General features: G+C 44.9%; 1 protein-coding gene across 8 annotated transcripts in view; it reads left to right on the top strand.

Annotated features, from left to right (window-relative positions):
• The window catches only part of LOC147006607 (neural cell adhesion molecule 2-like), a 77,464-nt gene that overhangs the window by 43,674 nt on the left and 13,366 nt on the right, over window positions 1-20,424 (top strand). For 3 of the 8 annotated variants that reach the window (XM_085868416.1, XM_085868422.1, XM_085868421.1), the window contains 6 exons: window positions 2,562-2,752; window positions 6,629-6,725; window positions 7,388-7,576; window positions 9,929-10,045; window positions 13,258-13,409; window positions 18,952-19,135. In XM_085868416.1, the coding sequence (XP_085724542.1) occupies window positions 2,562-2,752; window positions 6,629-6,725; window positions 7,388-7,576; window positions 9,929-10,045; window positions 13,258-13,409; window positions 18,952-19,135 (930 nt within the window). Of the gene's footprint in view, window positions 1-2,561; window positions 2,753-6,628; window positions 6,726-7,387; window positions 7,577-9,928; window positions 10,046-12,970; window positions 13,152-13,257; window positions 13,410-18,951; window positions 19,136-20,424 lie in introns of those variants that run through there. The other 5 variants (XR_015054729.1, XR_015054728.1, XM_085868417.1 and 2 more) reach the window with 5 other exon arrangements.

The following is a 20,424-nucleotide window of genomic DNA, read 5'->3' on the forward strand; positions in this document are numbered from 1 at the left end:
ATTAATGTGTTAAAGGTGTTTAAGGTGTGTGGTGAGTGTGTATGTTATATATAAGGATTTCAATGACACCAAATTGTCCATTACTCTTATTGTGACGTCATTTCTCACATAGCAACGTCGATAAGCGTTGTGAAGCTGGTATGGTGAAGCGTGTGAAATTTTTCTTTTTTTAAAAAAATTGTAACCACCAACGACACATCACCTTCACGGTGATGAAGGTTGCAGTCAAGTTTCATCAAAATCCTGTCTTTGGTTCAAGCGATAATGATTGACGTGTTTATGGACCGACTGACTCACCTACGGACGCTACTCAATTGCATAAGCTCACTGGACAAAAGTCCAGGTGAGCTGACAACTGGAAATCAGTCGGAAATGGGACCACCACACCTCACAGCACTCTCTGTATCAGAGTATAGTTCAGAAATCAGATCGATCTACTTTGCTGACACCCCGTGAAGACCGAGAATCCTACAGAGGGCATCCCCGATTCGTTGAACCGGATGCTTTGCAGAGATCAATGTCGGCTGCGAGCAGCCCCTGCCGAAATTCTGAGAGGACCTGATGCGTTCGGTGAGGACCCGGAGAGCAAGGACGGGATAAATCGGTGACCTCTTTGGTGCAAAGCCCGACTGTTCTGGGCACTGGTGCTCAAGTCGATGGTGGTGAACTCCATGAAAAATTATCCCAGCAAAGACCATGTCCCGGCTCTGAGAGCAGCGTCACCCCTCGGTAGTTGTTCCAGTCCGAGCGATCACCCTTCCCTTTCCAGAGAGGGACAACAAGGCCCCTCTTCCAGTCAGTTGGGATGATACCGATGTTCTAAACAGAGCACATAACTGCATGCAACGACACGAGTACAGCAATTAAATCGGCCTTGAGAAGTTCTGCATGGATGCCGCAGATCCCAGGGGCTTTACCCCATTTCAACCGGTGCACCACAGCCTGTATTTCCACAAACCAAGGTGGTTCACAGTTGATTAGAGGGTCAGCATTGGGGGATAGTTATACCCCTGGCATCCAAGTCAACAGTCTATGGGTCAGCTTGGTCGAGCCGTTCAAAGTAACCGTCCCAGCGGACCTTCACTTTGGATTCCTCTGTCTGTCAAGAGCCCACCACGCTCTGCTCGAACACACACCGAGGGACAGGCTTGGAGGAACGCAATGCACAAACTCCTCTGTAACCGGGACGAGAATCACTCATCCACAGGTGATATACTCTGCGCCCTCATAGATTCCTCGCATAAGCCTCTTTGTACACCCTCGGTGTACGTACGTACAGATAAAGTTCTTCTTCACCTGACAGTTGGTTCCAAGACATCCGTTGGCAATATCAAGGGTGGTAGTCTTGAAAGCATTCCACAACTCTTCAGGATTCCACACAACACCCAGACCCCCCAAATCCCCACTTGGCCTGTTTGCAAACTCCTCAGGTGCACTCTTATCCCTCAGCTTGTTCACATCGAGCCTCGGCTGGAATGGTACCATTCTCCTGGATTTAAGCTGCAACTTCAGAGATGCTACAACAAGCTTGTGGTCAGTTGAGGAACTGAGCACTCCAGTAGACCCTGCAGTTCTGGATCATCCTCCAGCGACCATCAACAAGCACATGGTCAATCTCCTTTGCCACACAACCAGCGTTGGAATACCAAGTCCAGCGATGAGCCTGTTGGCGCTGAAACCATGAACCGGCCACCCTAAGTTTCTGACTTCTTGTGAAGTCAAGGAACTTAGTGCTATTCTGGTTCACAGTTCCAGACCCATGGGGCTCAACACACGTCTCATAACCATCCCTATCAGTTAGATAGGAAACAGAGACCATGGAGACGACACCCAAGGAGTGATGATTCCTCAGTCATATACGCTCGTTGACCTGTGTTAATTATCATGGGAGTCCACTTATTGGACACAGCTACAACAACTCCTTGGGCGTGGTAACCATCAGAGCAACCAGATCAGTCGTTGGTGTAACCACCCACCATGATCTCGCCACTATCCGGTCTCCGAACCTCAGCGAGCGCTGCAATACCGATGTTCAAGCGTTGGAGCTCAGATGACAAGAGAGACAGGTGATCATAAATTCGTGCCATTTGAATAGAGGGAAGGGATGGGAGGGGAGCATGCACCAGAGATACACTTGACGGGGCACCCCAGGTTTTGGAGGAGGGAGACAAGTTTGAAATCTCATTCTTGAGGTTGGATTCCCCTTTGACACTTAAAACCCCTTTTACCCTTTGAATCCCATTTAGATCCTTCACACCCCTTCGACCTTTCGACCCATTAGAACTCTTCGACCCTTTAAAGACCGCCTGGAGCTCTTAGACCCTTTGAAGACCCTTGAGACTGTTAAGTCCCCTTTGACACTTAAGACCCAGCCCATATACCCTTCAAAGACCCCGTAGACATTTCAAAGACCCATGAAACCTTTACACCCTAATACCCCTTCATACCCCTTTTGGCCCTTTGAAGACCCTTTACACCCCTTAGACACCTTCACACTCATTTAGTCACTCAGGCGAGATTGTATATTATTTCTGCAGTCCCACTGTCTTATGTTCACACAGATCCTCCAGAGTTTGAAGACGACCCTGCGATATACTACGGCTGGCTGGGCTATGCAGTGAACGTGTCATGCCGTGCACGTGGCAACCCTCCTGTTGTCTTGCATTGGCTTCGAGATCGCCATTCTGTGAACTGGGATGATTCTCCCGCTCACAGAGTCTACTACACCTTTGGCCACAGCATAATCCTGCAGGTGAGGATGGCTTGGACCTGTTGAGGATGACGTCTGTGTGTTGCATTGTCCCTCAGTGTTGTAGTGGTTCGAGTGTCTGCCCTGAGTCGGCAGTTCAAACCTCCGGCCGAGTCGTACCAAAGACTTTAAAAATGGTACGTGCTGCTTCCTGGGTTGATGTTCAATAGTTAACGCACGCTCGAGCAAAAATAAGAACCAAAATAAATAAAACTGGAACCAAAATGAGGAAGAAGAACCGCTCTTAAACCACAGTGTTTGGTTCGTTTTCTCAGCGTTTCCTGTTTCATCTATCTATAATTCCAGCAATCTGTGTGTGTGTGTGTGTGTGTGTGTGTGTGTGTGTGTGTGTGTGTGTGTGTGTGTGTGTGTGTGTGTGTGTGTGTGTGTGTGTGTGTGTGTGTGTGTGTGTGTGTCCGCCGTTTCTCGACAACCACTGGTCCGATCTAATTGAAACTTGCCAGCTATATTGCTGGGGACCTGAGGATGTGCCTTTTCAAGGTTTGATATTAATCGGACAAATGGTTCCCAAGTTATGGCCATTTATTTCCCAAACCAATGACAAGACACGTTGCTGCATAGGCGTGGCCGATGGGGAAAGGGCGCCATTTAGTTACCGTGGCGTAGGAGTGGCAATGGTCAATGGCAGCGAATGTCATGGCAAGCAAAGACAGGGAGGTAAACTAGATTTTAATTTGGATTTTAATTGACTCTGTGTGTGCAAGTATCACAGAAGTTGTTACTTCAATGCAAGCGATTATAATTCGTGGAATGCATATGCACATTCCTTACGGGCATACACCACTTCCAGATAGTGATGACTGACTGTATTCTAATAATTTCTCGATTTCTTATGCGCATTTATAGATAAACACAATGCTCCAATCCAGTCGTCATTTACGAGAGCGAAGGAACGGCTTGTTTGAAAGTTTTTTTGAACCACTTGTGTTTCAAGTTGTGTGTTGTGTTGTGTTCAAACCTGTGTGTGTTTGAAAGTTTTTTTTTTTGCACGTACTGCCTCGCACGTATGGGCACGTACTGGTAATAAATATATATATATATATATATATATATATATATATCTTCTTCTTCTTCTTCTTTCGGCTGCTCCCGTTTGGGGTCGCCACAGCGGATCATCCGTATGATCCGCATAGTGATTTGGCACATGTTTTACGCCGGATGCCCTTCCTGACGCAACCCTGGTCGCCTCTTACAACACAGGGATATGGTACACCTATTTTAACCGGGGTATACACCGGCCCAGTACACTGGTACTCACTTCGCCGACCTCGGAAGGATGACAGGCTGAGTCAACCCCCTGGTGTATTAATTCAGTGGCCCAACGGGGCTTGAACTCAGGACCTTTTGAATCCCAAGCCGCTGCCCTAACCACTGCGCCAACACCAGGCTATATATATATATATATATATATATATATATATATATATATATATATATATATATATATATATATATATATATATATATATATATCTTCTTCTTCTTCCTCTTTCGGCTTGCTCCCGTTAGGGGTCGCCACAGCGGACCAACCGTCTCCATTTCGCTCTATCCTCCACATCTTCCATTGACACTCCAACCACCCGCATGTCCGCCCTTACCGCATCCATGAACCTCTTCTTTGGCCTTCCTCTTCTCCTCCTGCCTGGCGGCTCCATCTTCAACATCCTTCTCCCGATATACTCTGCTTCCCTCCTGTGCACATGTCCAAACCATCTCAATCTCTCCTCTCTCACTTTGTCTCCAAACCGTCCTACCTGCGCTGTCCCTCTAATATACTCATTTCTTATCCTATCCATCCTCGTCACTCCCAACGAGAATCGCAGCATCTTTAACTCTGCCACCTCAAGCTCCGCTTCCTGTCTTTTTGTTAGCGCCACCGCCTCCAAACCATACAACATAGCTGGTCTCACTACCGTCTTATATACTTTCCCCTTCACTCTTGCAGCTACCCTTCTGTCACAAATCACTCCTGCAACTCTTCTCCAACCACTCCATCCTGCCTGCACTCTCTTTTTCACTTCTCTCCCACACTCTCCGTTACTTTGGACAGTTGATCCCAAGTATTTAAACCCATCCACCTTCCACACCTCAACTCCTTGCAACCGCGCCATACCACCACCCTCCCTCTCATTTACGCACATGTACTCCGTCTTACTCCTACTGACGAACATTCCCCTTCTCTCCAGTGCGTACCTCCACCTCTCGAGGCTCGATTCAGCCTGCTCCCAACTCTCCCTACATATCATGATGTCATCCGCGAACATCATAGTCCATGGAGACTCCAGTCTGATCTCGTCCGTCAACCTGTCCATCACCATTGCAAACAGGAAAGGGCTCAGAGTCGATCCTTGGTGCAATCCCACTTTAACCTTAAACCGGTCCGTCATTCCTACCGCACACCTCACCGCTGTCACACTGTCCCATTACATATCCTGCACGATCCTCACATACTTCTCCACCACTCCCGACTTCCTCATACAATGCCACAACTCCTCTCTTGGCACCCTATCATAAGCTTTCTCTAAATCCACAAACACACAATGTAACTCCTTCTGGCCTTCCCTATACCTCTCCATCAACATTCTCAAAGCAAACATCGCATCAGTGGTGCTCTTTACTGGCATAAACCCATATTGCTGCTCACAGATCGTCACCTCTCCTCTCAACCGAGCTTCCACTACTCTTTCCCACAACTTCATGGTGTGGCTTAACAACTTTATCCCTCTGTAATTTCCACAGCTCTGCACATCACCCTTATTCATGAAAATCGGAACCAGTACACTTAATCTCCACTCCTCCGGCATCCTCTCACTTTCCAAGACTTTATTAAACAATCTGGTTAACAACCCCACTGCCATCTCTCCTAAGCACTTCCATGCCTCCACTGGTATACCATCTGGGCCAACCGCCTTTCCACTTTTCATCTTCTTCATAGCAGTCCTCACTTCATCCTTACTGATCCACCCCACTTCCAGATTCAATATCTCCACCTCTTCCAACCTTCTCTCTCTCTCATTTTCTTCATTCATCAGCTCCTCAAAGTACTCCATCCACCTTCTCAACACACTCTCCTCGCTCGTCAGCACATTTCCATTTGCGTCCTTTATCACCCTAACCTGCAGCACATCCTTCCCAGCTCGGTCCCTCTGTCTTGCCAATATATATATATATATATATATATATATATATATATATATATATATATATATATATATATATATATATATATATATATATATATATATATATATATATATATATATATATATATATATATATATATATATATATATATATATATATATTATAATACATCGTGGTTATACACACCTGGGATCATTCCAATGATACTGGGCTGTGCACTAACTCCCAGGCCTGAGGCCTGCTGATCTGTGCTGCTTCATGCAATGGCAGCACATGGTTTTATCGGAGTGAGTCAGGCCTCCTGTCCCTGTCCAGCCAATGGGTGTAAAGCAGTCGGTTGGAGTCAGGACAGCTGAACACTGACCCGTGGAGAGCAAACCTGTCGTCCCTTCCGGTAAAACTGGTCGTGGACAAAAAACAGACCAGATCAACCGACGTACAGGACTTGCAAATGGTGGATTCCGCAAGTAACAAACAAACACATACCGGACACTGATCGAATCACAAAGAGCATGAGAGTGTGATTCAAACGGAACTTGAGGTACCTGGCCTCGTGTTAAATAGTGGTTCCTGCACTCATCAGCATGCAACTCTTTCGAAGGGATGTTAAGCCTGCTGTCCTATATATTGGCCTCCACTTGTGGGTATTAAAACGAACATTGGAAGAGCAGGTTGGGCAGGTTTGTGACATGATACCGTTTCTCGACTTCCTAGGTCACACCGAAGAGTGACAAGGACTTTGGCAGACTCAACTGTGGCATCAGGAATACTCGAGGATGGAAGTTGAAGAATTATTTTCTGTTGAAGGCGGGTATGATGATATAAGCCTCCTAACTCATCCCGTTCAACTTTACTTGTAATTGAGATTATTGTTCCACACAGATCTCATTGCTCACGTCCTTATTCATCCGATTGACTCATAAAATGAAAACTTTGAGTAAAGTTTCTTGAACTCCCAAATCACAGATGGGAATTTGCACAGGTCGCTCATCAAACGGTAATAGGTAGTTGATTTAATACACTACCAGCAGTAAGTACAGAATTTACTTATAAAATCAGACTTATCTTGTAGGACCAGTTCCAGTGAAACAGGTGCACCACAAGCAGGTGAGGCCTCCCACACTTTTTCTCCCACTCCCAACTCCTCTTCCTACCCCCCTCGCATGCTCCATGGAATCCCACACCTTCTCTCCACCTCACCTCCAAATCCCCTTCCCACATCCTTCACACGTTTCATGGATTCCCAAAACACGCCTCAGCACTCACTGACGAACCTCTGAAAGTTTAATGAAGATCCGTTGAGCCATCTCTGAGAAAAATGGCGACACACAAGCACAGACAGACAGACATCTCTCTTGTCGTATCGATCAGCATTTATTATTTAATAAAGATTATTATATCCTTTAACCTCGTTTATCCTTTAATCTCTGAAGTTAAACACCCACAGCGTTTCCCAATCTCCGATCCCTCCAGTACCCCCTTCAGAGCCTCGTGTTTCAAGCATCCGCCCGAATTCCACGTTCGCCGAGGTCCAGTTGGTTGAGCCAAAGGCGGATAATGGAGTTCCTGTGATGGGCTTTGTAGTTCGCATTCGACCTGTGAGTGATGAAGGTTGTGTGGAGCTTCTTGAGTGGAAAAGGTTCAGGACCGAAAGTAAACAAGGTTTGAACGCACACTATACACACACACATACACACACACACACACACACACACACACACACACACACACACACACACACACACTAACACACACACATTCACACACACATACACCCACACACACACATACACCCACACACACACACACACACACACACACACACATACACACACACATACGCACACATATACACACACATACACACACATACACCCACACACACACGTACACAAACACACACATACACACATACACACACATACACCCACACACACACACACTAACACACACACATTCACACACACATGCGCACACATACACACACATACACACACACTTACTCACACACATTCACACACACACACATACTCCCACACACACACACATACACACACATACACACACATACACCCACACACATACACCCACCCACACACACACACACACACACACACACACACACACACACACACACACACACACTCACACACATACACACAATCACCCACACACACAAACACACACACACACATACACAAACACACATACATACACCCACAAACACACACATACACCCACACACACACACATACACACACACACACACACACATTCACACACACATCCACACACATCCACACACACACATACACACACATTCAAACACACACACACATACATTCACACACACATACACACACATACACACACACATACACACACATCACACACACACACATACACACACATCCACACACACCCACACACACACATACACACACATTCAAACACACACACACACACACACACATTCACACACACACACACACACATACACACACACACACACTCACACACATACACACAATCACCCACACACACAAGCACACACACATACACAAACACACACATACACCCCAAAAAACACACACATACACACACACACACACACACACACACACACACACACACACACACACACACACACACACACACACATTCACACACACACACACATACACACACACACACACACATACACCCACACACACACACATACACACACACACACATACACACACATACACACAATACACCCACACACATATACACACACACACACACACACACCTCAGATGCAGGACGAAAATGACACAATATTCTAGATGTGGCCTTACTCAATGATCCCATTCTGAATACAACCCAAAACAGGCTCCGGTGGTATCGATTTGTTTCGATATTTATCTCCCGGTGGGGGCATACCGGTATATGCTGGTATATCGATATTATTTTTAAAATAACAAAAAAAAATTACTTTTTTTACGCAGGTTCCAAAAATACGCAATGGTCCATCACGTATTCATATATGATGTACACTTATCGGTATCACTTTCCTAGCGGGATCACTCAGATCAGTATCGCTTTCACACCTGTATCACTTTCATATCGGTATCACTTTCCAATCGGTATCACTTTCATATCGGTATCACTTTCACACCTGTATCACTTTCATATCGGTATCACTTTCATATCGGGATCACTTTCATATCGGAATCACTTTCATATCGGTATCGCTTTCATACCGGTATCACTTTCATATCGGTATCACTTTCATTTCGGAATCACTTTCATATCGGAATCACTTTCATACCTGCATCACTTTCATATCGGTGTCACTTTCATACCTGAATCGCTTTCATACTGGTATCACTTTCATATCGGTATCAATTTCATACCTGTATCACTCTCATACCGGTATCACTCTCATATCGGTATCACTTTCATGCGCGATGGAATGGTGCAGGGTTTGAAAGCAGAGCCAAAGAACAACAGCAGCAGTAATCCGTTGACAGAATGGCACAGGAAGCGCCACCCAGGAAGCAGATGTACAGTTAAGGATGTGTAATATGATGGTATGCCTGGAATTTGAGAGGTTGCGAGGGCCACAGAACAACAACAACAACAACAACAACAATCCTGTGACAAAATGGCACCAGAAGCACCGCCCACTAGACTTTGTATTGTCATCCATAAAACGCTTTGATAAAAGTGTACTTTCAAGTGGGCCGAACGGAGTGGAGTCGTGAGTAAATGTAGATGGCGGAAGCAGAATTGTAAGTCATTGTTCATTCGGCCGACGAGGTTTTGTAACGATGCACGAAATGCTGAGAGAGGATATCGGAAACGTGACAGACATGGACATGAAGACATCCTCGATTGATTAGTGCAGGTATCGTATGTTGCAAAACAAGTGACATCTCATTGGAACATTGAATGGAGTCAAGGATTGTTTTTTTTATTATATTTGTATCACGAGCTCTCAACCCTAAGATATGATATCTTGTTCCCCAGAGAGTGTGCAGGTGACTGGTTTGAATCCAGGAAAGCGATATGATGTGCAAGCTGCCGCTCGTAATGCTGCTGGTGTTGGAAAGTTCAGCAGAACCTTACAATTTGAAACGTCTCCCCGTAAGCCTTGCCGAACGGTCGTTCCTAAAACACCGACAGCCGAGTCAGTCACTGAGTGTGGTCACTCAATGTGTTCACTGTGGTATACGAACACACAAAACTACACTAAATACAGAACACAAAACTACACAAAATAGAACACACAAAACTACACAAAATACAGCCAACAAGCACCACAAAATACAGCACACAAAACTACACTAAATACAGCACACAAAACTACACAAAATACAGCACACAAAACTACACTAAATACAGCACACAAAACTACACTAAATACAGCACACAAAACTACACTAAATACAGCACACAAAACTACACTAAATACAGCACACAAAACTACACTAAATACAGCACACAAAACTACACTAAATACAGCACACAAAACTACACAAAATACAGCACACAAAACTACACTAAATACCGCACACAAAACTACACTAAATACAGCACACAAAACTACACTAAATACAGCACACAAAACTACACTAAATACAGCACACAAAATACAGCACACAAAACTACACAAAATACAGCACACAAAACGACACAAAATTCAGCACACGAAATACAGCACACAAAACTACACTAAATACAGCACACAAAACTACACTAAATACAGCACACAAAACTACACTAAATATAGCACACAAAACTACACTAAATACAGCACACAAAACTACACTAAATACAGCACACAAAACTACACTAAATACAGCACACAAAACTACACTAAATACAGCACACAAAACTACACTAAATACAGCACACAAAACTACACTAAATACAGCACACAAAACTACACTAAATACAGCACACAAAACTACACTAAATACAGCACACAAAACTACACTAAATATAGCACACAAAACTACACTAAATACAGCACACAAAACTACACTAAATACAGCACACAAAACTACACTAAATACAGCACACAAAACTACACTAAATACAGCACACAAAACTACACTAAATACAGCACACAAAACTACACTAAATACAGCACACAAAACTACACAAAATACAGCACACAAAACTACACAAAATACAGCACACAAAACTACACTAAATACAGCACACAAAACTACACAAAATACAGCACACAAAACTACACAAAATACAGCACACAAAACTACACTAAATACAGCACACAAAACTACACTAAATACAGCACACAAACCTACACTAAATACAGCACACAAAACTACACTAAATACAGCACACAAAACGACACAAAATACAGCACACAAACAACACACTAAATACAGCACACAAAACTACACAAAATACAGCACACAAAACTACACAAAACACAGCACACAAAACGACACAAAATACAGCACACAAACACCACACTAAATACAGCACACAAAACTACGCAAAATACAGCACACAAAACTACACAAAATACAGCACACAAAACTACACAACATACAGCACACAAAACTACACAAAATACAGCACACAAAACTACACAAAATACAGCACACAAAACTACACAAAACACAGCACACAAAACGACACTAAATACAGCACACAAAACTACACTAAATACAGCACACAAAACTACACTAAATACAGCACACAAAACTACACTAAATACAGCACACAAAACTACACTAAATACAGCACACAAAACTACACCAAATACAGCACACAAAACTACACTAAATACAGCACACAAAACTACACTAAATACAGCACACAAAACTACACAAAATACAGCACACAAAACTACACAAAATACAGCACACAAAACTACACAAAATACAGCACACAAAATACAGCACACACACACAAATACAGCACACAAAACTACACTAAATACAGCACACAAAACTACACTAAATACAGCACACAAACACCACACAAAATACAGCACACAAACACTACACAAAATACAGCACACAAAACTACACTAAATACAGCACACAAACACTACACAAAATACAGCACACAAAACTACACTAAATACAGCACACAAAACTACACTAAATACAGCACACAAAACTACACTGAATACAGCACACAAAACTACACTAAATACAGCACACAAAACTACACTAAATACAGCACACAAAACTACACTAAATACAGCACACAAAACTACACTAAATACAGCACACAAAACTACACAAAATACAGCACAGAAAACTACACTTAATACAGCACACAAACACCACACAGTACACCACACAAACACCACACAAAATACAGCACACAAACACCACACAGTACACCACACAAAACAAGTCCTGATGAGGATCTGCAATCTCTGATTGCTCTTTGTAACTTGCAAAATGGAAGATTTTTCCAGTATATTGTTTCGTCAATTTTGTTATTCTGTCTGTCTGTTTGTCTGTTTATCACCTACAGGTCACAATTCCAAACCGATCATCATGAAACTTTACCAGGTTGTTGAGGTAGTCTCAACTGAGAAGCCTGTTGATTTTTAGGTCAAAGGTCATCTTCAGGTCAAATTTTTTTAATCGTCATTTTTCATCCGATTAACTTGAAATTTGAACAGGATTTGCACAGTCCATCGCTGACTTGGGAAACCAACTATTTTTGAGGTCAATAGGTCAAAGATCAACTCAAGGTCAAACTTCTAGAATCATTAATTTCAACCTGAAAAATAATCAATTTTCATCCGATTGACCTGAGCTTTGATTAAGATTGTCAATTTTAATCTTCATGAAATGGACAATTTGATGTATCCATGGCAACCTTTGGAGAGGGTGGGGGGTGGTGGATTTTGCAAGTATCGTGCTCTGCACGACGTCTTTTTACCTCCACCACCATAGGTGAAGGAGGTTCTGTTTCCACCCCTCTCTGTCTGTTTGTTTGTTTGTTTGTCTGTCTGTCTGTGTGCAGGATATCTCAAAAAGTTGTTGACGGATCCGGATGACATTTTGTCGACAGGTTCGGTGTGTGACAAGGATAAAGTGATTCGATTTTGGTGAAGATCCGGATCCGGATTCTGGAATATTTAAAGTGATTCTTCACCATTGAGAGACAGGGCTCAAAAACGATATATAGCACGATATCTCAAAAATGTGTTGGGCCTGATATGTTCTCAGAGATCAGGCATTACGTGGTGGAGGTATGTGCTCTACCGTGTGCCCTTGTAGTTCTTGTCTTATTGATTCATTCTGTTGCTTTGACATTTTACAGGACTATTTGTAATGTTTGTTACATTTATCCAACAGGCTTGGTGCCGTGGATGCGGATGTCCACCAGCACCTCCAAACTTAAGACGATTGATGGGACAACCGTCACACTGGATTGCAGTTTTAAAACAACGCCTGGAAACGAGCACGATCTGGTGATCGAGTGGATACGAGACAATGTAAAAAAGCCGGTAAGACCACGAGAGGTGACTCCTATAGGATATATAAATTAAATAAATGTAAAATCTTTGGGGTTTTTTTTATCTGCTTCTCTTATTACTACCTCCACCACCAAAGGTGGGTGGATGTTATGTTTTCACTCCGGTCTGTTCATCTGTCTGTCTGTGAACAGGATTTCTCAAAAAGTTATGGACGGATTTGGACAAAATTTGTTGCACGGGTTGGGTGTGTGACAAGGAAGAATTGGTTCGATTTTTGTGAAGGTTTTTAAAGTGATTCTTCACCATTGGAGGATAGGGATAAAAACGATATATAGCACGATATCTCAAAAATTTGTGGACAGATTCATCTTGAGAAGTCCAGTTTGCAGAGGTTACCTGCACACACACACACACACACACACACACACACACACACACACACACACACACACACACACACACACACACACACACACACACACACACACACACACAAGCATTTTAAGGCCATTTCCCCCTGCGAGAGCAGGGTGAGCCTTGCAGGCCCCATGACAATCATGGTTCCCTTTTTGAGGCAATGTTGTTATGGCCAGATGCCCTTCCTGATGCCAACCCTTTCGTCATCTGACAACACACAGGGATATGGTGTACATGTTCTAACCAGGGCACACAGCAGCACCAGGACGTTGGTACTCATTTCGCCAACCTCAGAAGGACGACAGGCTGAGTCAACCCCACCTGGTGTTAATTCAGCAGCCAACAGGGCTCGAACTCAGGACTCTAGGATCCCAAGCCAGCCACCCTAACCACTAAGCCAACAGCAGGCTTCGGCTGTGTGCACACAACAATCAAATATCCTTCACATTATTTTACAGTGTCTAACTTCTCCGTGTCAGTACATACCCCACAGACCCCACATCTCCTACAAGCCCGCGTCCTTTCCAACCGCATCCCTCCAACGTATCACCCTTTTCAGCATCCCCCCACTTCATGTCCCCCCTTTCCGCATCCGCTCTCATCCCACCCTCTCCAAGCTTTCCCCTCACACTGCCTTCTCCGAGCTTCCATTCACACCACCCTCTCCAAGCTTTCCCCTCACCCTACCCCCTCAAAGCTTTTCCCCAAACCCACCCCCTCATTGCTTCCCCATCTCGGATTCCCCCTCATCCCATCCCTCTCATCTTCCCCCTCGTCCTACACCCTCTTGCCTTCCACATCGTCTTGCCCCTCTCAGCTCGCTCCTCGTTCCACACCCTTTCATATTGCCCCCATTTTCACCTCCAGCCTGCACCTTCCCAACCTACTCCCCCCCTCCCCTCCCCCCCGTCCCTCACCCTCTGAGCCTCCCACCTGTCCCGGACCATCCCAACACCTCCTCCCCTGTTCCTCACTGTGTGGACCTCAAACATATGAGGCCTCCACTCCAACCTGGCAGATCCCTCGGTCCAGGCTGCTGCTGATATACTGGATATCATCTGTTTGAAAAACCTTCCTGCCACAGGACATCCCTGTCTCCCTCGTTATCGTCTCCTGATTTGATCGGCCTGAACCCCACCTTGATGGCTGAGTTGCTCTTTTTGTCAAGCAATCAATTTCTCACTGTCCTTGAACTGATCTTACACCTCCCAACCCCCAGGAGTATATTTGGCTGTGACTTTCCTATCCACTCCCACCTCTTGTTTGTCTGTGTGTTGTGCCATCCTCCAAACAGTGATAACTCAATTTACATCTCTCTCAGCCAAAACTATGAAACACTCATCCCATCTCTCTCTTCCTCCTCATATGTGGTGATTTTAATTGTCCTCATACAACTTGGCTGGGTGTTGGTACCTCTTTCACCAGCCATTGCACTTCAGCAAATGACTTCTGTGACTTCATGGCACTGACATTCTGTGACTTCATGGCACTGACATTCTGTGACTTCATGGCACTAACATTCTGTGACTTCATGGCACTGACATTCTGTGACTTCATGGCACTGACATTCTGTGACTTTATGGCACTGACATTCTGTGACTTCATGGCACTGACATTCTATGACTTCATGGCACTGACATTCTGTGACTTCATGGCACTGACATTCTGTGACTTCATGGCACTGACATTCTATGACTTCATGGCACTAACGTTCTGTGACTTCATGGCACTGACTTTCTGTGACTTCATGGCACTAACTTTTCGTGACTTCATGGCACTGACATTCCGTGACCTCATGGCACTAACATTCTGTAACTTCATGGCACTGACATTCCGTGACCTCATGGCACTAACATTCTGTAACTTCATGGCACTGACATTCTATGACTTCATGGCACTGACATTCTGTGACTTCATGGCACTGACATTCTATGCCTTCATGGCACTGACATTCTGTGACTTCATGACAATGACGTTCTATGACTTCATGGCACTGACATTCTGTGACTTCATGACAATGACGTTCTATGACTTCATGGCACTGACATTCTGTGACTTCATGGCACTGACATTCTGTGACTTCATGGCACTGCCGTTCTGTGACTTCATGGCACTGACGTTCTGTGACTTCATGGCACTGACGTTCTGTGACTTCATGGCACTGACATTCTGTGACTTCATGGCACTGACATTCTGTGACTTCATGGCACTGACATTCTGTGACTTCATGGCACTGACATTCTGTGACTTCATGGCACTGACATTCTGTGACTTCATGGCACTGACATTCTGTGACTTCATGGCACTGACGTTCTGTGACTTCATGGCACTGACGTTCTGTGACTTCATGGAACTAACATTCCGTGACTTCATGGCACTAACATTCCGTAACTTCATGGCACTGACATTCTGTAACTTCATGGCACTGACATTCTATGACTTCATGGCACTGACATTCTGTAACTTCATGGCACTGACATTCTATGACTTCATGGCACTGACATTCTATGACTTCATGGCACTGACATTCTATGACTTCATGGCACTGACATTCTGTGACTTCATGGCACTGACATTCTATGACTTCATGGCACTAACGTTCTGTGACTTCATGGCACTGACTTTCTGTGACTTCATGGCACTAACTTTTCGTGACTTCATGGCACTGACATTCCGTGACCTCATGGCACTAACATTCTGTAACTCCATGGCACTGACATTCCGTGACCTCATGGCACTAACATTCTGTAACTTCATGGCACTGACATTCTATGACTTCATGGCACTGACATTCTGTGACTTCATGGCACTGACATTCTATGCCTTCATGGCACTGACATTCTGTGACTTCATGGCACTGACGTTCTATGACTTCATGGCACTGACATTCTATGCCTTCATGGCACTGACATTCTATGACTTCATGGCACTGACGTTCTATGACTTCATGGCACTGACATTCTGTGACTTCATGACAATGACGTTCTATGACTTCATGGCACTGACATTCTGTGACTTCATGACAATGACGTTCTATGACTTCATGGCACTGACATTCTGTGACTTCATGGCACTGACGTTCTGTGACTTCATGGCACTGACGTTCTGTGACTTCATGGCACTGACGTTCTGTGACTTCATGACACTGACATTCTATGACTTCATGGCACTGACGTTCTGTGACTTCATGGCACTGACGTTCTGTGACTTCATGACACTGACATTCTATGACTTCATGGCACTGACGTTCTGTGACTTCATGACACTGACATTCTATGACTTCATGGCACTGACGTTCTGTGACTTCATGGCACTGACGTTCTGTGACTTCATGGCACTGACGTTCTGTGACTTCATGGCACTGACTTTCTGTGACTTCATGGCACTAACTTTTCGTGACTTCATGGCACTGACATTCCGTGACCTCATGGCACTAACATTCTGTAACTTCATGGCACTGACATTCCGTGACCTCATGGCACTAACATTCTGTAACTTCATGGCACTGACATTCTATGACTTCATGGCACTGACATTCTGTGACTTCATGGCACTGACATTCTATGCCTTCATGGCACTGACATTCTGTGACTTCATGACAATGACGTTCTATGACTTCATGGCACTGACATTCTGTGACTTCATGACAATGACGTTCTATGACTTCATGGCACTGACATTCTGTGACTTCATGGCACTGACGTTCTGTGACTTCATGGCACTGACGTTCTGTGACTTCATGGCACTGACGTTCTGTGACTTCATGGCACTGACGTTCTGTGACTTCATGGCACTGACGTTCTGTGACTTCATGACACTGACGTTCTGTGACTTCATGGCACTGACGTTCTGTGACTTCATGGCACTGACGTTCTGTGACTTCATGACACTGACATTCTATGACTTCATGGCACTGACGTTCTGTGACTTCATGACACTGACATTCTATGACTTCATGGCACTGACGTTCTGTGACTTCATGGCACTGACGTTCTGTGACTTCATGGCACTGACGTTCTGTGACTTCATGGCACTGACGTTCTGTGACTTCATGGCACTGACGTTCTATGACTTCATGGCATTAACATTCTGTGACTGCATGGCACTGAATCTGTGACTTTGGGTGAATGCTCCCCTTCCGTCGCTTCTGTCTCTTCAAATGCAACCACAGCCGACTCCACTCATGAGAAGGCCGAATGCTAAAATTCTGTGTGTGCTTCTAAATCTCGAGTCCCTAACCCCTCACTCTCGGTACCAATCCTTTCCTGTCGTACCGAACTGTTGTTGGACTCTTATCTTTTTGCACCTAAAAAGGTAGAGAAGGTTCTTTCAACCCGAGACTCTGACTCTGCTGCTGGACCAGACGGCACGAGGTCACGTTTTAGCGTCGGAAGAAAAGACGTCCGAGACGTTCGGATTCCGAGTCAATTCTTTACCTAACTGCAATTGTGAAAGCTCTCCACTCCCCTTTGGGGAAACCCCGTTCAAACAAAGATAAACCCTATTCACATCTTACGGAACGAAAGGCAAAATGATTCCACGACAACGTGTCTGAAAAACTTGCTCTGCCGCTCTTGCACATCCTCTCTCTCTCTCTCTCTCTCTCTCTCTCTCTCTCTCTCTCTCTCTCTCTCTCTCTCTCTCTCTCTCTCTCTCTCTCTCTCTCTCTCTCTCTCTCTCTCTCTCTCTCTCTCTCTCTCTCTCTCTCTCTCTCTCTCTCTCTCTCTCTCTCTCTCTCTCTCTCTCTCTCTCTCTCTCTCTCTCTCTCTCTCTCTCTCTCTCTCTCTCTCTCTCTCTCTCTCTCTCTCTCTCTCTCTCTCTCTCTCTCTCTCTCTCTCTCTCTCTCTCTCTCTCTCTCTCTCTCTCTCTCTCTCTCTCTCTCTCTCTCTCTCTCTCTCTCTCTCTCTCTCTCTCTCTCTCTCTCTCTCTCTCTCTCTCTCTGTCTCTCTCTCTCTCGTTAACTCCCCCACTGCCCCCCAAAGCTTCCTCTTTCCAAATTTCCACTTTTCCCTCCTGAGAGTTTCCTTCTGGATCCATCTTGTCCACCTCAAGTGTCCTCTCCAGCCCCCATTCCTCCCCACACCCACTATTTGTCCAGGTCTCCCTCGATCTCCCTCTATCCAGGTCCAACTCAAGTTGTGCCTCCCTCCTGCAGATATTGAAGCTTGCTGAAGGAAATGTCCATACGGACGGCCGTGTTCGCTTCACGGGAGATTATCGGAAGGGAGATGCATCGATCAAGCTGAACTCTGTCAACGGGTCTGACAGTGGCAAGTACTTGTGCAAGGTGAAGAAGTTGGGGGATTTCTCCATTGTCGAAGTGGAGCTGGTTGTATTTGGTAAGACTCATCCGTCGATGTCGGCGGGTTGATGAACAAAGCTGTTTGTCGTACACATGCCGGGCTCATTCGATTAGCTTGCTTTTCTTTGTTCCACAACAAGAGTTAATCCGATCTTATCCTCTCAGGGGCAGATCATGGCAGGAATTTGGACGAAGGAGTACATTGCGGAGTAGAGCCTTAGGACGTACAGTGGGGAGAACAAGTGTTTGAATCACTGCCGATTTTGCAGGTTTTCCCACTTACGAAGCACGTAGAGGTCTGTAATTTTTTATCATCGGTACACTTCAACTGTGAAAGACGGAATCGAAAACAAAAATCCTGAAAATCACATTGTATGATTTTTAAATAATGAATTTGCATTATATTGCATGAAATAAGTATTTGATACGTCAGAAAAACAGAACTTAATGTTTGGTGTAGAAATCTTTGTTTGCAATTACAGAGATCAGACGTTTCCTGTAGTTCTTAACCAGGTTTGCACAGACTGCAGCAGGGATTTTGGCCCACTCCTCCATACAGATCTTCTCCAGATCCTTCAGGTTTCACGGCTGTCGCTGGGCAACACAGACTTTCAGCTCCCTCCAAAGATTTTCTATTGGGTTCAGGTCTCAATGCTGGCTAGGCCACTGCAGGACCTTGAGATGCTTCTAACGGAGCCACTCCTTAGTTGCCCTGGCTGTGTTCCGGGTCGTTGTCATGCTGGAAGACCCAGTCACACCCCATCTTCAATGCTCTTGTTGAGCGAAGGAGGTTGTTGGCCAAGATCTCGCGATACATGGCCCCATCCATCCTCCCCTCAATACGGTGCAGTCATCCTGTCCCCTTTGCAGAAAAGCATCCCCAAAGAATGATGTTTCCACCTCCATGCTTCACGGTTGGGATGGTGTTCTTGGGGTTGTACTCATCCTTCTTCTTCCTCCAAACATGGCGAGTGGAGTTTAAACCAAAAAGCTCTATTTTGGTCTCATCAGACCACAGGACCTTCTCCCATTCCTCCTCTGGATCATCCAGATGGTCATTGGCAAACTTCAGATGGGCCTGGACATGTGCTGGCTTGAGCAGAGGGACCTTGCGTGCGCTGCAGGATTTTAATCCATGACGGCGTAGTGTGTTACTTATGGTTTTCTTTGATACTGTGGTCCCAGCTCTCCTCAGGTCATTGACCAGGTCCTGCCATGTAGTTCTGGGCTGATCCCTCACCTTTCTCATGATCATTGAGGCTCCACGAGGTGAGATCTTGCATGGAGCCCCAGACCAAGGGAGATTGACTGTTATCTTGAACTTCT

Source organism: Eptatretus burgeri, unplaced genomic scaffold, assembly GCF_056783735.1.
Source record: "Eptatretus burgeri isolate ZD-2024b unplaced genomic scaffold, Ebu_testis_v1 Ebu_testis_scaffold_3161, whole genome shotgun sequence".
NCBI lineage: Eukaryota > Metazoa > Chordata > Myxini > Myxiniformes > Myxinidae > Eptatretus > Eptatretus burgeri.